This window comes from Bos grunniens, chromosome 26 (assembly GCF_055505025.1).
Source record: "Bos grunniens cultivar Pamir isolate PY7600 chromosome 26, Bosgru_T2T1.0, whole genome shotgun sequence".
NCBI classification, from domain to species: Eukaryota; Metazoa; Chordata; class Mammalia; order Artiodactyla; family Bovidae; genus Bos; species Bos grunniens.
In genome coordinates this window covers 18,342,990-18,366,224 of record NC_141190.1, presented here as the reverse complement: position 1 = coordinate 18,366,224, position 23,235 = coordinate 18,342,990, and the positions used below count along the sequence as shown (strand labels likewise).

The following is a 23,235-nucleotide window of genomic DNA, read 5'->3' as shown; positions in this document are numbered from 1 at the left end:
AAAACTTTAAAGTGCTCTAAATACTAAAAGAAAATGTGACATACCTTGGCACAATGAAAAGGAAGTAAACGTTCAAGGCACACTACAATTCACAAGTGATTTCCTCAAAAATTTTAAACACACCCAATGATATATGCCATCTACTTTCCATGATTTCCCCGTGACTCAACTGTGTCAACAGTCCAATTCAAAATATGTTTTTTGGAAGGACATTATACATCGTAAGCAAATAGTTCACTATGAAGAACTCTCCTGCACACTCAAACTAAAACAATGATTCCTTAACATTTTCCGTAAGACACTGTATGTTTGCCATATTAGTTTAAAATTTCTTAAAATATTTTAAGTGTTACAAATCATTATAAAAACCTTTATTACAGTTCTCTTTGCCAACATTCTCTTCTATGGATGAAGGAAATTATTAAGACAGTAACTTTTAGAAATGAATCACAATCTAATTTTGATACAAATTTAACATTTAAAATGTATCAAGAACAGGTATTAGAGAGTTTGATAAAATCCTTATTTGCATTATTACACTTCAATGCCATTCACTGTTTATTGATTTTTAAAAATCAGACATTACATGGCATAACTATTTAAGTGTCCTTAGCCCTATATTTAGTCAGTAAAGTTGACTTTGAACAGAATTATCTACACTTTATGTTTAACGTAGCATTCAGGCTACTTTCTACCTAAATCAACACAGAGCAACTAATCTAGCATTCAGTAAGGCAACAGCTACATGTCCTTTCTTGAATCAAACATTTACAAATTTTATCAATTTGTACTCTGAAATATACTTTTTAGTTGGTTCATAATAATTGCAGTCATGTCTATTCATTTTGTTTTGTAAATAGTTTCATGGTTTGTAATTCACACACCATACAATTCACTCATTTAAAGTAAAATCCAATGTTTTAGTATATCCATAGAAATGCAGAACCATCACCATAATCTAACTTTAGAACATTTTTATACCCCCAAAGGAATCCCTATATCCAGTAAGAGTCACTCCCCATTTTCCCAACCTTAGTCAACCACTATATTATTTTCTATAAGACTTATCTGTTCTGGAAATTTCACACAATTAGACAATATTTGGGTTTTGGTGACTGACTTCTTTTTCCTAGAATAATGTTTTCAAGGTTCATTCAAGTTGTAGCAGGTATCAATATCTACTTCCTTTTACTGCCAAATAACATTCCACTGTAAGGTTAAACATTTTAACCATTCATCAGCTGATGAACTTTTATGTTGTTTCTACTTTTTGCCTACTGTGATATGAATAATGCTGCTTTTAATATCTGTGTACAAATTTTGTGTGGATATATATTTTAATTTCTCTTGGTAGGAGTGGAATTTCTGGATCACATGGTAACTATCAGGAAGTGTCAAACCATGTTCTGAAGTTGTGCACCACTTGACATTTCTAACAGTAATGAGGGTTTCCACTCCACATACTCATGGATATTTGTAATTTTTTGATTACACACATCCTAATACGTAACAAGTGATATCTCATGATTTAGACTTGCATTTATTTTCCTAATGACTATCGGTGTTAAACATCTTTTTGTTTGCTTGAATATGAAAGTGATAGTCACTTACTCGTCTCCGACTCTATGTGACTCCCAGAAGCCTCCCACCAGGCTTCAGTCTATGGAATTCTCCAGGCAAGAATACTGGAGTGCATTGCCACACCCTCTCCGAGGGATGTTCCCCATCCGGGGATGGAACCTGGGTCTCCGGCACTGCAGGTGGACTCTTTACTATCTGATGCACCAGGGAAGCCCACTGGCCATTCAAGTATCTCCTTCAGAGAAATATATACTCATACAGTTTGCTTGGTTTTCAATTGGGCTGTTTATCTTTTGGGGTTTCTCTGGTGGCTCAGGGGTAAAGAATCTGCCTGCAATGTAAAAGACACAGGTCTGTGGGTTTGATCCTTGGATCAGGAAGATCCCCTGGAGAAGGAAATGGCAACCCACTCCAGTATTCTTGCCTGGGAAATGCCATGGACAGAGGAGCCTGGAGGGTTACAGTCCACGGGATTGCAAAGAGTTGGACGTGACTTAGCAACTAAACCACCACCACATTTATCTTTTTATTGCTGAGCTGTAAGAATTCTTGATATTCTGGATACAAGTTCATTATCAGATACGTAATTTGCAAATATTTTCTCCCATCCGTGCACCTTCCTGACACTTCACTGATACTATTTTAGCAGTACAAAACTTTTTTAATTTTAATGAATCCCAATTTGTCTTCTTTCTTTTTGGCTATTTGTGCTTTTGCTATTGTATCTAAAAAAAACTAGTGATTAACCCAAGGCTGTGAAGATTTACTCCTATGTTTTCTTCTAAAAGGGCTTCCCTGGTGGCTCAGACAGTAAATAATCTGCCTGCAACGTGGGAGACACGGGTTCATTCCCTGGGTTGGGAAGATCCCTTGGAGAAGGGAATGGCTACCCACTCTAGTACTCTTGCCTGGAGAATTCCGTGGACGTTCTCCATAGAATGGAGGGGCCTGGCGGGCTACTCCATGGGGTCGCTTTACCATTTTAGGACTTACTTTTGGGTCTAAAATCCATTTCGCCTAAATTTTTCTGTATGGTGTAAGGAAGGGGTCCAACTTCCTTTGTGAAAAATCACCAGCAATAAAGTTTACTTCTGCATCTCAATTCTGTACCATCAATCTCTATATATCTGTCCTTATGCCAGTACACACTATGTTTATCATTACAGTTTTGTAGTAAGCTTTCAAACTGGGAAGTGCAAGACCTGTCAATTGGTTCTAAGATCGTTTTGGCTATTCAGAGTGCCTTGGATCTTCATATGAATTTATCATTAACTTGGCAATTCCTGCAAAGAAACCAGCTAGGGTCTTGACAGGGAACATGCAGATCATTTGGGGCGAAATGCCATCTTCACAATATTGAGACTTCCTATCCATGAACATCATCTTCTTTAATTTCTTTCAACAATATTTTATCATTTAGAGTGTATGAGTCTTACACTTTTTGTTAAAATTTATTTCTAATATTTTATTTTTAATGCTATTGTAAATGGAATTTTCTTAATTTCATGTTTAGATTGTTCACTGATAATATATAGAAATTCAGCTATTAAAAAAAAAATGCTGTATTCTGCAACTCTGCTGATTCTGATTAAGTCTAATAGTGTTTTATAGATTCCTTAGGATTTTCTACATATAATATCATGTCATTTGCAAACACACTTTTATTTCCTCTTTAATAATCGGGATAATTTTCGTTTCTTTTTATCACTTAACTTCCAAAGCTAGAACCTGTTGTAAAACACCGAACAGAGAAGCGGTTACCTGATTTTAGGGGGAAACTGTTCAGTCTTTTACTATTAGGTATCATGTGAGCTGTGCTTCCCTGGTGGCTCGGTTGTAAAGAATTTGTCTGCCAATGAAAGAGATGTGGGTTCAATCCCTAGATCAGGAAGATCCTCTTGGAAAGGAAATGGCAACAACCCACTCCAGTATTCTTGCCTGGGAAATCATGGATAGAGGAGCCTGGCAGGCTACAGTCCATAGGGTTGCAAAAGTGTCAGATATGACCTAGTGACTAACCAACAACACAGATAAGATTAGCTGTACATTTCTGTAGGTCAGGCTGATGAAGTGCCCTGCTATTTCAGTTTGCAGGGCATTTTTATGATGAATAGGTATTGGATTTGGGAGGCATCTACTGAGATGACCATGTGATTACTGTCACTTATTTTATTAACACACTGTATTACAAATTAATTGATTTCGTGGTGTTATACCAACCTTGCATTCCTAAGACAAATCTCACTTAATGGTGGTGTATAACAGTTTTTATACATTGTTAGGTTTGGTTTGCTAATATTTGGTTAAGGATTTTTTGTGATTATACTAGTGTGTAGTTTTACACACTAGTGATACTGGTCTGCAGTTTTCTTTTTGTGTGATGTCTTTGCCTGGTTTTGGTTTTCAAATAATACTGGCCTCACAGAATAAAGAAATGTTCCTTCTTTATATCTTAGACAAGTTTGCAAGAATTGGTATTCTTTAAAAAAACTATCTGGTAGAAATTATCAGTGAACTAACCATATGCTTTTTTTTCCTGAATATTTTAAAATCACTATTTCAATCTCTACTTGTTCTGGGTCATACTAATTTTCTAGGGCTACTATTAATATGGGCTTCCCTGGTAGCTCAGATGGTAAAGAATCTGCCTGCAATGCGGGAATCAATCCTTGGGTTGGGAAGATCCCCTGGAGAAGGGAATGGCAACCCACTCCAGTATTCTTACCTGAAGAATCCCACGGACAAAAGAGCCTAGAGGGCTAGGGGTTGCCAAGATTCAAACACGACCGAGCGACTAACACACATATTATTAATTATACACATTATTAATGTAACTACTATCACAAACTGGGTGGCCTAAAAACAGTAGAAAAGTACTTGTCTCAGAGTTCTGGAGTCTAGAAGTCTAAAATCAAGGTGTCTCCAGGGCCTGCTCCTTCTGAAGGCTCAAGAAGAGAGTCCTTTCTTGCCTCTTTCTAGCTTCTGTTAGTTTCTAGCAATCCTTGGTGTTTCCTGGCTTGTGACAGCATAACTCCAATTTCTTCCTCCATCTTTACATTGCCTTCTTCCCTATGTTATGTGCATCTGTCTTTCCAACTCTCTTTATAAGCGTATCAGTCATTGGATTTATGGCCCAACTGAATCCACTAAAACTTCATCTTGACTTCATTACATCTGCAAAGACCTCATTTCCAAATGTGTTAAGGCTTCCCTGGTTGCTCAGATGGTAAAGGATCCACCTGCAATACAGGAAACCCAGGTTCACTCCATGGGTCAGGAAGATGCCTTGGAGAAGGGAATAGCTTCCCACTCCAGTATTTCTGCCTGGAGAATTTCATGGATAGAGGAGCCTGGTGGGCTATATACTCCATGGAGTCACAAAGAGTTGGACACGACTGAGCAACTAACACTCACAGGTACCAGGGATTAGAACTTCAACATTATCTTTTTTGGAGGAAGGCGGACACAATTCAATCTGCAACATATATCTGATCAGATTTTCTATTTCTTCTCGTGCCAGTTTTAGTAGTCTGTGTCTCTGTAAGCATGTACCTATTTTATCTAAATTATCTAATCTTTTGGCATACATATTATCAATTGTACTCCTCTTATAATCCTTTTTATTGCTCTAAGGTCAGTGGCGATTTCCCCTGTATCACTTGTGATTTAGTAATTTGAATCTTCTTTTTACTCTGATTGGCATTAAATAAGGGTTTTCTCAACTATTGACATTTTCATAGAACCAACTTTTAGTTATGACGATATTCTCTATTTTACTATTTATTTCTGCTCTACTCATGCCCTTATTTCTGCTTACTTACGGTTTAATTTGCTCTTCTTTTTCTAGTCCCAAAGTGGACAGTTAGAATAATGATTTGAAAGCTTTTTCATTTAACGTAGGCATTCGTAGCTATAAATTACCTTCTAAGTACTGACAGCTATATCTCATAAGTTTTGGTATGTTTTGGTTTTGCTTTTATTTATCTCAAACTATTCTCTACTCCTTTGTGATTTCTTCTGTGATCCACTGGTTACTTAGAAGTGCTTTAATTTCCACAGATTTGTGAATTCCTTACATTACTCTGTAACTGATTTCCAATTTCATTCCACTGTGACTGGAAAACATACTTTGTATAATTGCAATTCTTTAAAAAAAATTTTTTTTTATGGCCCAGCATATAGTCTCTCCTAGAGAATGTTTTGTGTGCACTTGAGAAGAATGAGTATTTTGCTCTTGTTTGGTGGAGTGTTCTGTAGATATCTACTAAATTTAGTTGATTCATAGTGTTGTTCAAGTCCTCCATGTTTGTTGATCTTCTGCCTACTCTATCCATTATTGAAAGTGGACTACTAATGTGTCCATCTATTACTGTTGAATTGTCTATTTCTCCCTTCAATTCCATAGCATTTTGCTTCATGCATTCTGGGGGTCTACTGTTAGGAGAGAATATAGTTATAGATTGACCCTTTTCTTGTTTTCTCAAAATGTCCATCTTTATCTTTAATTCCCCAGCAGTGTGTAGCCTCTGATACCACTTCTCAGAGGATGCTGTCTTGAGCGTGCAGTCTCTGTCCACCAGGAATAACTATGGGTTTAGATTGGCTCCCTTTGGCAGTTTTTTTCTTGAATCTCTCCTTTGTAAGCTTCTGGTTGGTCTGCCTATAGTGGTTTCCCAACCCAGATAACAGTCTTTACTAACTGTCCTACTATTTTTGCCACACCCTGCAGAATAACTGCACCTCAGTCTGATCCAAGAAAAGTGGAGCCTTGTTGCAGGGGCAGGGTGTTGCCAGTCTTTGAGGCCTGTTCCAATCCCAGGAGGGCACTTTCTTGCTGTTTTTCTGGTTCTCTCTTTAAACTTCTAACTTGTTTGCCATTTCACTTGTTGCTATTAGCACAAGGAACTACCAGCCTCCTTTTAACTGTTCGCCACAAAGATCATAATTTTCAACATCTTGTTGCAAGCTCTGTTTCAAATAAAGTTAGTCTTCTTAGGAGAGCTACAGAGGTCTCTATTCTTAAGGCCCCCCTCTCCCTTAGGAATAACCTTTCTGACACTCTGCACAGGAACTGGGGGCTGGGAGAGTGACTCACTTCTCTCAGAGTGACATCTGTGCTCTGTGAGTGGGGGTGCCAGATAACTTGCCCTTCTTGGATGAGGCCTGGCCCAGCAACTGAGGCCTAGTATTCTTAGCCTGCTATGTTTACAGTAGACTTCCACTCACAATAAAGGCTGAGTGAGGAAAGGGGGCCCTGGGCCCTTTTACTTGATCTGTCTGGATGAAAGTTTCTGCAATAAGAATCCCGAATGAATAAAAAATGCCCACAGTTTTTCTCTCCTGTTCAGAGTACAGCTTCTCTCAAACTGAGGTCAGGGAAGTAAGTAGGAGTGGGTCATAGCTCAAATGTCTTAGACTCTTGTTCTTACAAAGATTAAATAGATTTTTTTTTGGAACAAATGATTCTCCATTTGCTTTATGCCCTTAAGATAACTATTTTCCAAGTTTATATGTCCTTTTAAAATAATTTTCACAAAATAGTTGTTTTAATTAAAACAATCTTAACCATATTACAACCAAAGATGAAAAATACAGCACAATATCATGTATTTTTTTCAAGTGCATCTGGCCATGAAGTTAAAAATTTACAGCAACGACGTATAAACAAAATGTAGTTCATCCTCCCTCATTGTAGCTAAGCATACCAAAATTAAATGAACCAATGAGAACAAAAATGTTTCTATGACACAGAGCTGAAAAAGCTAATACAATAGTCAGGAGATAGGAAGTTAATTCATGTGATGTCCCCTCCCTCATACATGAATTCTAAAAGGAAACATTATGTATTGTGTGGCAAAAACAATAAAATGATATGACATACTATAAACAAAAAAACCAGTGTTCTTTGCATTTATTATCATTCCTTACCAAACAAATTCTTGGCCCAGAACTAAATAGGAATAAAACGACATCAGAACTGGAATTTATATCACCTATGAGTTGCTTCCTTCAGAATTCAAGAATTAGTCTACGCAGACTGGTTGGTTCACAGTCAGAGGTAATTCTGTCCTACCAGAATCTACTACGAGCTTCTTGAAAGCATACATGCCTAGAACATACTCCCAGAGCTTTCGATTCTGTAACTCTGGGGTAGGGAGTAGTCACGTTTTTTAAAAGCTCTCTCCTTAATAAGGACCTGTAAAAAGGCATCATTAGTTCACACTTTAAAAACTATTACATATTTATAGTAAGTCTTTGTATTTGGGAAGGCAAATTCCATTTGTCACTTATATTTTCCGAAATGTCCTGGCTATTCAACCTTTATTCCATCAGACTGCATTTAAAATTACTCAGTCAATTCTGTTCCCACTACCACTTGTTCTCCAAAGAAGACGTTTTGATCTGATTAGCACTATATTTAGAAAGTAATTCAGGAAAAAGCAACATCCTTAAAGATATCCAGTCGTCTTTCTCAGGAACTGCTTTACATTTATCTTAAAATTTAATGGATCTCAAAATTCTACTGGACTACAGGAGATCAAACCAGTCAATCCTAAAGGAAATCAGTCCTGAATATTCACTGGACGGACTGACGCTGAAACTGAAGCTCCAATCCTTTGGTCACCTGATGCAAAGAACTGACTCCTTGGAAAAGACCCTGATGCTGGGAAGATTGAAAGCAGGAAAAGAAGGGGACGACAGAGGATGAGATGGTTGGATGGCATCACCAACTTGATGGACATGAATTTGAGCAAGCTCTGGGAGATGGTGAAGGAAAGGGAGGCCTGGTATGCTGCAGTCCATGGGGTCGCAAAGAGCAGACACGACTGAGCAACTGAACTGAACTGAAAATTCTGTTGTTAACTCATGTAGTTCCCACATATTTATTATTTTACATTTTAGTATTATGAAATGTTTATTTTCTAAGTGCTAGTGTTGGGAAAATGAACAACGTGTGTGTATGTGCATGTAAAACTTAATTTTGTATACAGCTTTCAGGGAAAACTATGTCATCAATTTCAGTTGCTATGTTCTCTGGTAGCCTCACCAGTTTATGTCACTTTTCCAGCATCCTTTTAAGGAAACTCCTTTTAAGGGAGCTGTGGCGAGCTGTCAGCACGTTGTGGTCTTATGACTCATCACCAAAAGCAGGAAAAAGATACACTGAATGGGCTGGGATCTTCTTCAACAGAAAAGCCCTCAAATTCTGTATTAAGCTTCTGGTTATCTAAAAATATGTAATCCATATAATTTATTTTTATCTTTATTACATTTGGGGGAATGACAAAGAAATAAACATCTAAAAGATGTTTCCAAATAGGTTTACTCTATAACATTTCTCTACAACTAAAAAGTACTATCTTTCTGTACTACTAGAAACGCTAAATAAATTTCTTCATGCTAAACTGACACTACAAAACACTGCTAAGGGAAATAACACATGATGTGCATAAAAATGAGATAAACCATAATCATAAATTGAAAGGTTTAATACTGCTAATTCTCTCCACACTGATCCACAGATTCGGCACAACCCTAATAAAATCTTAATAGGTCTTTTTTAAGAATTGGTAAGTTAAAAACATATAGGATCTAGAGCAAGTTTGAAAAAGAAAATAAATGGGATTCGTACTACTTGATTTCAAGATATAAAGATAGAGCAATAACGATACTGTAGTACTGGTGTAAGGACACACACATACAGTTCAATGGCACAGGACAGAGTTCAAAACACGCCTACATGGTGCATTATCAACTGACCTAAAGACGCCAAAATAATTCCGTCTGGAGCGGGGGAGGAAGTCTTTTCAACAAATGATGCTGGAACTGGATTACCTTACAGAATACAATACACCTCAATACTTACCTCATACAACATATACAAAAATTAACCAGAAATGAATAATAAATCCAAATGTAAGAGTTAACATCACTAAACTTTCAGAAGAAAACATGAAATTTCCTTGTGCTTGACAATGGATTAGGCAAACATTTCTTGAAAAGGACATAAAATCCTGAGTTTTAAGAGAAAAAACTGATGAGAGGTTTTACACAGGATATATAAAGAACTATTACAGCTTAGCAAGTATTTTTAAAAAGCAAGAAATTTATACTGTGTTTCACAGAGGTATGTACAAAGAAAGACGCTCAACACACTAGTCACCAGGGAAATGAAAATGAAAATCACAATGAGGTACCACTACAGACCTACCAGAATAGGTAAAGTTTAAAAGACCAATTATATAAAAATGTTGGCAAAATGTGCAACAGTGGAATTCCCATACACTGCTGATAGAAACACAGTCACTTTGGTGAAATACATGACAGTATAAGGTTAAATGTGCAATTACAATATTACCCAGCAATTCCAATTCTAGGTATTGAATCCCTGAGAAATGAAAATATATGCCCAAAGACTTACATGTGAATAAGCCTAATAGCCAACATCTGAAAACAATTCAAATTCTACTTAAAAAGAAAAAATGGATAAATAGTAGCATATTCACACCCACAGAGACTTACTTAGCAATAAAAAGAAACGAAACGTCATATACAAAATCAGGAATAAATATTTAAAAGTTATGCTAAATGAAAGAAGTAAAAAATAAAAGACTATATACCTATAATTCCTAAAACATAAAATTCTAGAAAAGATAAAATTATAAAGATTGCTGGGGTCTGTGGGTCCAATAAAGTGATTGATTACAAAAGGGCAGGAGGAAACATTTTAAGGTGAAGAAACTAAACTGTCTTGTACCTTGACTGTGATGGCAGTTATCAATTGTATACACATATTGAAATGCATTATCTGTACTCTAAAATGAATTTTTATTTCATTATGTATAAATATTACCTCAATAAAAATCATTCCAAATAGATTCAGGGTATTAAAAATGCTAGATACTGAATGTATCACTGAATTGTGACTCCTGAACTACCACATGAAATCAAAGAAATGACCTTTACTTACATTTTCAGAGTCATAAAGAAATGTGACACATTTCCAAAAACTCACGCACGTATCTTTCTCTTCAAGCAAGCATATTTGGAGGTTAAAAAAAAACAGTATCTTTTACTTGCCATCCACTTCTTTGCATAGTATTCTGACTGGGTATGTCAACGGCCACGAAATGGTGGCATTTTGATACTTTTTTCTATATCCTTAGATATAAATGAAGATAAGGCTGATTATTGCACAACATTTGGTCTTTGCCAATAAAGCTATATTATTTGGACTAAAAAGTAGGTATATGCATTAACAATTCCTCACCAAAGAAACCAGATTTCCCCTACAAAAACAGAAACCAGTTTTGGAACACAGAAAAGACCAAATATCCTGTACTAGACAGTAAATAAAAAAGATCAAAAAATGACGGGGACATGTCAAAAAGACATGGGAGGTTAGCTTGAAGAGGCCCTGACTAACCAGATTTAGGACACTACATGATAACCTACTCAATAGAGAGAGAATCTTGACTCCACACTGGCAGAGGGAAGAGAAAACTCTTCCTCAGTGCTGTCGTTCAGTCGCCAAGCAGTGTCCAACTCTTTGCAACCCTTGAACTGCAGCACACCAGGCTTCCCTGTCCAGCACTCTCTCCTGGAGTTTACTCAAATTCGTCCATTAAGTTGGTGATGCCATCCAACCATTTTATCCTCTGTTGCCATCTTTTCCTTCTGTCCTCAATCTTTCCCAGCGTCAGTGTTTTTACCAATGAGTTAGCTCTTTGCATCAAGTGGTCAAAGTATTGGAGCTTCTGCTTCAGCATCAATCCTTCCAATGAATATTCAAGGTTGATTTCCTTTAGGATTGACTGGTTTGATCTTGCAGTCCAAGGGACTCTCAAGAGTCTTCTCCAGCACCACAGTTTGAAAGCATCAATTTTTTGGCGCTCACATTGGTACTAGAAAAACCATAGCTTTGACTATAGAGACTTTTGTTGGCAAAGTGACATTTCTGCTTTTTTAATATGCTGTCTAGGTTTGTCATAGCTTCTCTTCTAAAGAGTAAGCATCTTAATTTCGTGGCTGCAGTCACCGTCTGTAGTGATTTTGGAGCCCAAGAAAATAAAATTTGTTACTGTTTCCACTTTTTCCATCTATGTGCCATGAGGTGACAGGACTGGATGCCACGATCTTAGTTTTTTGAATGTTGAGTTTTAAGCCAGCTTTTAAAGCCAATTAAACAATTTATTAATAGAAGAAATAATGGAGTCAGAAAGATCACTATTTTCAAATCACTGGAAAAATAACTTAATCCAGCAAAAAACTACCATCAATACTAAAACTGAAATGATGAAAGTTTGGTGAGGAAAAACTATTACAGTCACTCAAAGTATCTATGTACAAATTACTTATTAATTATAAGGGGGAAAACAGTTAACATTTCAGTGGAGAAACCCAATGGGCATAAACCTTGTCAAAGTTAAAATCACTTACTAAACTGACACTGTGTGTATTTCATGATGTGATGGACTCATAAGGATATCACTGGATATTCCTGATAAAAGATCATGACCTGAATTTAATAATGAAGGAACTATCGAAAACCTAAATTAAGAGACATTCTACAAAATGAATGACCTACACTCTTCAAAAACATAAATGTCATTAAAAATACAGAAATAAAAGGCTGAGGAACCATTCTAGATCAAAAGAGACTAAAGAGTAATGAATCTCAAATTCAATGAATAATCTTAAATTGGATTTTGGGTTAAAGGAGTGGGTAAAAAACTATTAAGTCACTGGGACAACTGGGAAAAATTAAATGAGATTCATAGATTAGACAATATATCTAAGCTAACTTTCCTGACTTTTGGTAACTGTACTGTGTAGTTAAGTAAGTGGATATCCTTAGTCTTAGGAAATAGAAAAATAAACATGAAAATACTTAGGAGGAAAGGGATATGAGGGATATGATGTCTACAACTTACTTTCACATGGTTCAGGAAGATGCGGGTGTGTGTGATATGCAATATTTGTGAAAGAGAAAGATGAACAATGAATTAACAAGGCAAATATGGCAAAGTAAGTGGCAATCTAGGTAAAGGGCACATGAAAATTTTCGTGCCATTCTTTTACCTTTTTTATAAATGTGCAATTATTGAAAGTTAAAAGTTTAAAAAAGTCAGGTGGACAAATGTTGAACTCTACTTTCCTTCCACAAGCCAAGTCTTCCTTGTTTCTCTCCTACTCTCTTCTCTATAATCCTAGCTCTCTTGCCATTAAATTATATTTGCTTGTGTTGTTGCTCTGATACACAGAGGAAGAAAAACACAGAGAGCAGTAAATAGGATACGGAAATTAATAAATTTCAGCATTCTCTTAATTCCAACAACCTGATGGAAGATACTCAAAATGGAATAAAATGTTTTGTCAAGGGCCAGAGAGTAAATACTTGAGGCTTTGCAAGTCACATACAGTCTCTGTAACACCTCATTCTTCCCCCTCCAAAACTACTTCCTTAAGCTTGTAGGCATTACAAAAACAGACTGTGGGCTGGATTTTCTGATCCCTGACAGAATATTAAAGTTCTCTAAGAACTATATAAAAGTAGCTCTACTGATCCCTGAAACAGCAAGGACATTACTGAATAAATGAAGCAACAAAATTGTATGAGCATGGTAGTTAGTTGTCAGGGCAATAAATAGTTAATAAAGTTAAACTTTAAACAAAAAATAAAGATTTAACATTTCTTAAAGTTTCTTTTCTAACTCTAAAGTTTGTCACCTTTGAGTTTGCCTGGGGGGAGTAAGAATGGGGGAGATCACTTACATAGCTGCTTATTTTCAAGACACAACATCTTAGGAAAAGTAATGAAAGAAAAAATAACAAGTTTCACTTGGGAAAGGTTAAGAAGGCCTAGACTTAAGAAGTGTGATACAAAACTGATGGGGTAACATTTTAGAGCTGTTCCTGTCAAAATTCAAGACCATTCCCATGCTGTAATGGGGTTCATTACAGCGTGGGAATTTCAGTTCAGTTCAGTCGCTCAGTCGTGTCCGACTCTTTGCAACCCCATGAATCGCAGCACGCCAGGCCTCCCTGTATATCACCAACTCCGGAGTTCACTCAAACTCACATCCATCGAGTTGGTGATGCCATCCAGCCATCTCATCCTCTGTTGTCCCCTTTTCCTCCTGCCCCCAATCCCCCTAGGATCAGAGTCTTTTCTAATGAGTCAACTTTTCGCATGAGGTGGCCAAAGTATTGGAGTTTCAGCTTTAGCATCAGTCCTTCCAAAGAACACCCAGGACTGATCTTCAGAATGGACTGGTTAGATCTCCTTGCAGTCCAAGGGACTCTCAAGAGTCTTCTCCAACACCACAGCTCAAAGGCATCTATACTTCGGCGCTCAGCTTTCTTCACAGTCCAACTCTCACATCCATACATGACCACAGGAAAAACCATAGCCTTGACTAGACGGACCTTTGTTGGCAAAGTAATGTCTCTGCTTTTGAATATGCTATCTATGTTGGTCATAACTTTTCTTCCAAGGAGTAAGCATCTTTTAATTTCATGGCTGCAGTCACCATCTGCAGTGATTCTGGAGCCCCAAAAAATAAAAGTCTGAGACTATTTCCACTGCTTCCCCATCTATTTGCCATGAAGTGATGGGGCCAGATGCCATGATCTTCGTTTACTGAATGTTGAGCTTTAAGCCAACTTTTTCAGTCTCCTCTTTCACTTTCATCAAGAGGCTTTTTAGTTCCTCTTCACTTTCTCCAAATTTAAATAGTGTTAAAAAAAAATCCATACCACATAGTAAATCTATGAATTAAAAGCATATGTATGCATGCAGGTTTTGTAATAATTATTTTTAAAAGACCTATGCAAGTAGAACATGGAGCTACAGCTACAGCCATGTCCACTACCAATGGCTTACTGACATTTCAAGCAATAAGCTAATAAGAGCTGACAAGATGCAACTCATTGATTCAAATGCCACTCTCCTATGCTTATTATTTTAAATGCCATCAAGTCTTAGGGAAAAGGACTCCACCATTTTACATGCCTATATTTTTTAAGGTCAGTTATCTAAAAAGAAAGCTTCTTATTTTGTGTAAATTACTGCTTTTTACATTAACTAAATATGAATTGTTGGGCTTAATACAATGTTTACTGTATGTCAATGTTATCTTCGGGCTTCTCTGGTGGCTCAGCTGCTTAAGAATCCACCGACAATGTGGGAGACCTGGGTTGGGAAGATCCCCTGGAGAAGGGAATGGCTACCCACTTCAGTATTCTGGCCACGAGAATTTCATGGACTGAATAGAGCATGGAGCCACAAAGAGTTGGACACAACTGAGTGACTTTCACTTTCAACATTATTTTCAATTTTGTTAAGCAGACCAATAGGTTAAAGAATAGGAAAATGACGAAGTTTGAAGCCTGCCTACATATCAAGAGTTAAATACAGTATTAAAAATGTCCAATAAATGTACCACAAATGATTCTTATCAGTATATCTAATTGTTATTATTGTACATGGAAATTAAGCCTAAAGTGCAAGTAGTAGCAAATGACTATTCAGTTCAGTTCAGTCGCTCAGTCATGTCCGACTCTCTGCGACCCCATAAATCAAAGCACTCCAGGCCTCCCTGTCCATCACCAACTCCCGGAGTTCACTCAAACTCACGTCCATAGAGTCAGTGATGCCATCCAGCCATCTCATCCTCTGTCGTCCCCTTCTCCTCCTGCCCCCAATCCCTCCCAGCATCAGAGTCTTTTCCAATGAGTCAACTCTTCACATGAGGTGGCCAAAGTACTGGAGTTTCAGCTTTAGCATCATTCCTTCCAAAGAACACCCAGGACTGATCTCCTTTAGAATGGACTGGTTGGATCTCCTTGCAATCCAAGGGACTCTCAAGAGTCTTCTCTGACACCACAGTTCAAAAGCATCAATTCTTCGGCGCTCAGCTTTCTTCACAGTCCAACTCTCACATCCATACATGACCACTGGAAAAACCACAGCCTTGACTAGACGGACCTTTGTTGGCAAAGTAATGTCTCTGCTTTTGAATATGCCATCTAGGTTGGTCATAACTTTCCTTCCAAGGAGTAAGCATCTTTTACTACTATTTTATTTAATTCACCAGGATCTATAATCAGAACTTGCTGTTAGTTTTTCTTCCGTTAGACATGTATAGTTTTTAAAACTATTTTCTTTTGCTAACTACTACCTTTTAAACATTACATGAGAATGAAGCAGGGAACTTTACTCTCAATGACAGAGCTCTGGTTCTGGGCAAGCAGGTTGTCAGTATTCCCTGGTGTCTCAGTGGTAAAGAATCTGCCTGCAATGCAGGAGACCAGGGTTTGATCCCTGGGTTGGGAAGATCCCCTGGAGGAGGAAATGGCAACCCACTCCAGTATTCTTGCCTGGAAAATCCCATGGACAGAGAAGCCTGGCTGGGTACAATCCACAGGGTCACACAGAGTCGGACATGACTGAAGCGACTAAGCAACAGCAACAAAGCAGGTTGGAGGATTTAAATCTCCTTTAATTTCATTAGCCACCAATATTCCATATGCAAGGAGGGATCCATTTTTTACTTCTCTGGTATACTCTGGTTTACCAAGAATCAGACTTTTATCAAATTTGCCAAATAACTAGTGTATCTGCTTAATTCTAACCACATAATATTGGATAGAACTGATCTCCAATTAATGATTTCTCTGAATCTCTATGTTTGTCTTAGGGGAAAAAAGTCCACAGACTGGGAGTATATATTAAGAAAACACAACACACACACACACATGCATACACACAAATCACCCTCCTGCCCGCCAGAAAAAAAACTCTTTGATACTGAATCTTGGATGAGCATTGATTCACCGTGTCAAGTGGTTTTCCTTAATCTTTTAAAATAATATATATAAAAGCCTCTGGAAATACAACAAGGTTAGGTCTTGCAATTTAGATTTGTACACTTAACTTCATAAGTAATTAATCATGTACTAATGTCTGGTATTCATTCAACTTATCCTGTATTTATTTAAGTCTCCTACGTAAATAACTCTTAAACTTCTCAGATTTGCTTCTTCTTTCTCAGTCCTAACAGACAAGCACTATATTCATACATTTTTCTTCCACAGTTCCATTTACATAATAGGTACTGTGAATACTTATTGAGTTGTGGTTCTCTAGGACAAGATGACAGACAAGTCTTTATCAGCAGTGTTGAATATGCCCAAACTGATACATTCAGCATAAATACATGCTGTAGAATACAATCAGAAAATAATAACTTAGATTTAGCATCTGCTCTTACTATAAATTTCAATGTGCTAAAATTGAAATAAAAATTAAAATGTAAGAAGGATATCTCTAAAACTTCTAATTAGTGCATACTCACAAAAGAGGAAATGACGAAATGTTCAAAGTAAACACAACATGACAGGCTAATAATAGGCATGAAAAGTATCTAGTTACATGATTCCTGAGAACAGACGGGCACCGAAAGAGAGAGAATCTTGAAAGTGAAAAGTGAACGTGAAGTCGCTCAGTCTAGTCCGCCTCTTTGTGACCCCATGGACTGTAGCCCGCCAGCTTCCTCCATCCATAGGATTTTCCAGGCAAGAATACTGGAGTGGGTGCCATTTCCTTCTCCAGGGGATCTTCTTGACTTACTCCAATCTTATTGCTGGTTACTTACAAAAATAAATTCTATGCCTCTCCTGTGTCTGTCTATCCAGACCTATATATTCTTCAAAAATGTACCACAAGTCCTAACTTCTTAGAACATTCTCCTAACATGATTGTCAAATACTGAACTTACTAATAATAGCCTTATAATAAACTTAAAGAGCATAAACAATTCATATGTGTATACAAAATCCCATCTTGCATTATCCTTAGTTATTAAAACATCCATAACTCTTTACAACAGCTATCTCCATCTCAGCCAAGTACAAGAATATCCATTATCATACACTGATTCATCGCTTAAAATTAGTCCATTTTTAAGGATATGAAATACTGAAAGTAATTTTTAATTCTTTCCCTCTCTCCAGTACTCCTTCACTACTATTGGATCAGCTCTTCATGCTATCAACACAATCCTACAATTAATAACAGCATCACAAGATAGCTTCTGACATAGAAATACAGGTGTATGTGTACATATATTTAAGTATTAACACACATATTTTGTAGCTCAGACAACTAAGGAGGTCTAGAAGCAATGATGTTCTAGTACAATGAGTATACCTAGTGTTTTGCTATCTTATACAATTTTCCAAAGTAAAAAAACAAGGAAGAATGGATCAGTTCAGTTGCTCAGTCGTGTCCGACTCTTTGCGACCCCATGGACCGCATCACGCCAGGCCTCCCTGTCCATTACCAACTCCTGAAGTCTACCCAAACTCATGTCCATCAAGTCGGTGATGCCATCCAACCATCTCATCCTCTGTTGTCCCCTTCTCCTCCCGCCCCTAATCTTTCCCAGCATCAGGATACATGTATATTTATGGCTGAGTCTCTTCACTGGTCACCTGAAACTGTCAAAACACTGTTAATTGGCTATACCCCAAAGCAAAATGTTTTTGGTGTTTAAGAGAAAAAAAAAAAGAAATGAGGATTCCTTGGCAAAATCCAAGGTTCTGATAGAGAAAGCAAAGGTAAGTGTGGAACAGTTTTCGGGGCAAAAAGGTAAAGATTGATAGAAACATGATAAACAAAAAAAAAAAGATGAAAAGCCAACCAGAATGGGCTTTCAATGGACAAATGTAAAACAACTCAAACTACAAAATAAATAATGATTGCAATAAATTATAATCCAAAGAACAAAATAAGAATTCATGAGTCAATACTGACAGGTAAACAACAAAAACATAAATAGAGAAGGGAAACATCTTCCTTACAGTAAGATTTCAACAAACAGAGTTTGAAGAAATAATAGAACTAGGGAAGCATCATTTGGTAAACATCATGCTAGTATTTTTTTTCAGACAAGATTAATCAATTGATGCTAAAATTATGATGAGAAAAAAATATTTACAAAATCTCAAAGTATGTCTCCACAAGATACCTATCAAGCACAAAAGGGAAAAAAGCAGAAACCCTACAGTATAGGAAACTTGGCAGACACAGTCTTAACCAAGTGATCAAATTAAACATCACCAAGTGTTTCCTGATATGGTGCACTAAGGATGACACCCCGTCAATTCTGTGCAATTCTTGCATAACCTGAATTCAATTATAAGGACCATCAGACAAACTGAGGAACCATGAGACAAATCAATTTGCTAGCATTCTTCAAAAGTGTCAACATCATGAAAGGCAAAGAAAAACAGAACTATTAGACTAAAGGAGACAAAGCAGACATGACAGCCATATAACAAAGTGTGGTCCGAGATTGACTCCTGGACCAGAAACATGACTCTACTGGGGTAACTGGTGAATTCTGAAAGATATGCAGATTACAGTACTTTATCAGTGTTTATCTCCTGATTTTTATCATTGTATTGTGGTTACATAAGACATTATCATTTGGGAAACCTAGGTATAGAGGAATTTATTATTTTTGCAAGTGTTTTATATATCTAAAATTATTTCAAAAAGAAGCTAAGAAAAAGTATAAAAGCCTCATAAGTGTATAGTACACAGAAAGCTTTTCGTGTATATACTTGGTGTATGTAAGCAGTCAAAACAGTTAGCTATAATATTATAATTCTCCAACTTCATTATGTACACTGACTTCTTATTCATTTAGTACACATTTTAGAGTATATACTACATGCCCAACAAACAGGAAAGGAAGGAAAGAAGGGAGAAGCCAAGTAAGGCAGGCAGGTAGACACTCACTTGTTAATGGACTCCTAGCACAACTGAGACTGGCTATTTCAAATATACTCATGCCCCTTTACACTCTTATTCTCTTCCTCTTCCAAACTGAGTAATTTCAAATACCACTTAATTCTTACTCTACCATTTTCCATATTCATGTTTCTAGCTTTGTAATCAAAATCCACGTACTCTAAAAACATGGATCCAATCCCAGCTATGCGACTCTGCCCTAACTCAGACTGATCCTTGCCATTTCTTTATCTGTAAAACTGGGATGGCTTTAACCAGCTTTATAACTAACTTTATAGGGATGTTGCTGTGAGAATTAAATGGGAGCAAATCAAAGTAACTGGCACATAGTAGGTGCTCAAAAATAGTTACTTGTCTTTCCCATACAAAATATATTTTCTAACTACTGAAGTGTAGATGAACAATCATTTTACTAATTTCTAGGTAAGTTCCTGTTATATTTTCCAAAAAGGCAACTTCATATTTTTCACTAGATATTTTTAAAGTGTTAGTTGCTCAGTTGTGTCCGACTCTTTGCAACCTCATAGTCAGTACCCCACCATGTTCCTCTGTCCCTGGAATTCTCCAGGCAAGAACACTACAGTGGGTTGCCTTTCCCTTCTCCAGGGGATTTCCCTGACAGACCCAGGGATCAAACCCAGATCTCTTGCACTGCAGGCAGATAGATTCTTTGACCAACTGAGTCACCAAGAAAGGGCAGGTGTTTTTGAAAGTAAATGTAAATAATGTATTTATTTTATCCATTCTAATAGTATCCAATGAAAATCAAATTAACTAAAAACAATTAGGAATAACCTGCATCTCATTCTTAAATATGAGACTAGTATTTCTAACAGCTTTTTCAAATATTACCTGGCATCTCACCATGCCAACCTCAAATCAAAATTCCAATACTGTGCTCTATGCTGCCACCTCTTGGCTGTTAACCACTCTCTCCCGTACTTCTTTCATTTTTGGAATCTTTCGGGCTTCCCTCAAAGCTCAGTCGGTAAAGAATCTGCCTTCAATGCAGGAGACCTGGGTTCGATTCCTGAGTCGGGAAGATACTCCTGGAGAAGGAAATGGCAATCCATTCCAGTATTCTTGCATGGAAAATTCCATGGACAGAGGAGCCTGGCAGGCTACAGCCCATGGGGTTACAAGAGTCGGACACGACTTAGCGACTAAACCACCACCACCAAACTCAGCCAAGTCTCAACCCAACGTAGGTATAATTAACTTTCAGATCTACTCCTTCTCAGATAAGATGCACAAATGTCTGGAAGAGTTTCAACACAATCACTTTCAATCTAACACAACTAAAGCTATGTATCTGACAAGTTATGTTTTCTAGGCTCTATGTTCAAAGACACAGACACTATGGCTGTCTCTGATAAAAACAAATGCCAAAGACAGGTAGTGAAAAGTCTAATGGAGAAGACTACCTTTCCCAGATCTAGCTGGCCTTTCAAACAAATATTCTTTCTAACTAGAATACTAACTAAAAATTATAGAACTACAAACAGTAAGAATAGCTGCTACATGGTTAAATGCTACATGGTTCCATGCCTTGCTATTTCTGTATTTTCTTCTAAAAATATTCATGAAATATTTTATCCTCATATAGCAATGGGAAACTCAATCATATTACAAGAATATACTGTACTCTATTATTGACCACAGAAGAGCTTTCCTCCCATCCTCTTCTGAAAAAAAAGGTAATCAATCATTGGCTCCTTCTGTACTGCCAAAATGCCTATTAAATAACTTGCTCAATAATTGGTCACAACATATATGAATGTACACACAAAGACACACAGTTTAAAATGATGAACTTAAACTTCATTGGTAGCTGCTTAATTTTCCGGTCTTTTCCAAACTGCAATAAATTTCAAAACACTTTACTCATTAACTCAATAAAAACAGACCATCCTGGATAGTCACAGCAATAATTTTTTCATGTACTTAAGCAAGAAAAAGATGCCATAAAAGAAGAACATTAAAATGCTCTTAAATTAGCTTTGATTTAAAGCAACCTGCCAACAATAGTAAATAATGGTAGAATGGCTATATGCAAGGGTACAAAATAGCATAAGTCATGGTCCGTGGTCTTCACAAGTTGACAATGTAGTCAGGAACACAAGACTCAAACACAGAAAAGGATTAATAACAGAAAGCAGAATATTAATTGACAAATAATTGGTGTAATATTTACTACAACAGTGTGAAGTGTTGAAACAGCACTAAGAGCAGAGGTATACCATTTGTAAGAAAGGAGAGTTAAGGTAAGACTAAGAGCAAGCAGAATTTCAAGCTTTAAAGAACAAGTGCAATGGCCTAGTCCAAATGGTAAAAGTACGTCGTTTACTATAAATGATCAGACCAATTTTGCGTAGAAGACTAGTAGTATTGGTAAGAGAAGTGGACCAAACTGGGAGGGCACTGAGACTCTGAGCATTAGGCTAATGAATCCCAAAGACAACTGTAAAGTCACCAGAGACTGAGTGTGGGTTAACATTTCCATACTACTCGAAGAGTGAGGGTTACGGGAAGGCAGGGAGGAGAAGGGTTTAACCATGTACCAGTGTTTAACACACTGACAAAAACTGAGAGAGAGGAATCATTATTTCAGTAGCCCAGAAAAATGCTAATGGTCTGAACTACGGTGATGACTGTGAAAAGAGAAAAAGAATGATATTCAATACAAAGAAGAACTGATACAACTTCGTCAATGATTTGAAGTCAGAAGTGTACAAGGAAAAGGAAGGAATTAAAAATGTTTTAAACATTTCCATGGAACAGAAATACCATGAAAAGAAACATAAGACTGTAAAATTATAAATAATTTCCAACAACTTTAATGTCTAAACCAAAATTCTTTTTATGTTTAACACAAAGCAATAAAACAAGAGAAACCCTAAGGTACAGCCAGTTTCTACACCTGAATATAAACAGCATCCATGCTCAAGTATTATGAAAGAAACATAAGACGGCATAAACCACAGTCCATCGTTAAGTCTACATGAATTAATAACTACTTGATCTAGGTGCTTGTTACTGTATAAATGACTCCCACTACATGAATTACATTTCATATTTAAAATAACACAACAGTTTGAGACCTAGTTAATTATTCTGTCTAGTGAACTACATAAATAGGGCATTGCATGTTGGGATATAGATTTCTCAACAGACTAAACAGAATAGAAACCGTCTAAATCGCTAAACCGAGTTATTATCAAATCCTTTATAAATGAACATGGAACCTGTACTCCTACAAATTCTCCAACAAAGTAACCAAGTTTTGGGAAAATAAAATCTACAAAATACCACTCTAGACAAGTTTCACAAGTTTCTTGGTTACCTTTACTTTATCTCTTCTCAAGCAACAGAACAGACAATTTTCATCAAAAGTCCAATCAGAAATGCTTTCAGGTTCACAGTCTGCAAAAACAGTAGGAATAACAAATTAATAGACACAAAAGAGGATTTTTCAGGAAACAAATGAGAACTAATTTCAAAAATATTATCTGGTTTAACTACACCAAAAATACAGGCTCCTTATCTGCAATAATTGTTCACTAGTTAATATACTTTATTCATAAGTATATTTGCATTATCACAGATAACTACATACAAAAAGATGCTTACATGGGTATAGCGTCATCCCACATAAAACTGTGAATAAAAAGGAGAAGGAGACTGGGGCTTAAGTCACCAAGATATCATTTATGTCACCAGGAAGAATTTGAAATACCAAAGAAAGATTTTGAATACCTTTAAATAAACTGAGATCTTTTAATAATGCAGGTCCAAACAGCCCTTCAAGAATACTTTCAAACCCTGAAAGGATG

General features: G+C 36.7%; 1 protein-coding gene across 35 annotated transcripts in view; it reads right to left on the bottom strand.

Annotated features, from left to right (window-relative positions):
- The window catches only part of LCOR (ligand dependent nuclear receptor corepressor), a 124,942-nt gene that overhangs the window by 39,770 nt on the left and 61,937 nt on the right, over window positions 1-23,235 (bottom strand). For 34 of the 35 annotated variants that reach the window (XM_086379335.1, XM_086379334.1, XM_086379343.1 and 31 more), the window contains 2 exons: window positions 23,159-23,224; window positions 22,746-22,825 (listed from right to left, as the gene is read on the bottom strand). The exons of the other annotated variant lie outside the window; for it this stretch is intronic. In XM_086379335.1, the coding sequence (XP_086235461.1) occupies window positions 22,746-22,825; window positions 23,159-23,224 (146 nt within the window). The remainder of the gene's footprint in view (window positions 1-22,745; window positions 22,826-23,158; window positions 23,225-23,235) is intronic. 35 annotated transcript variants of the gene reach the window in all.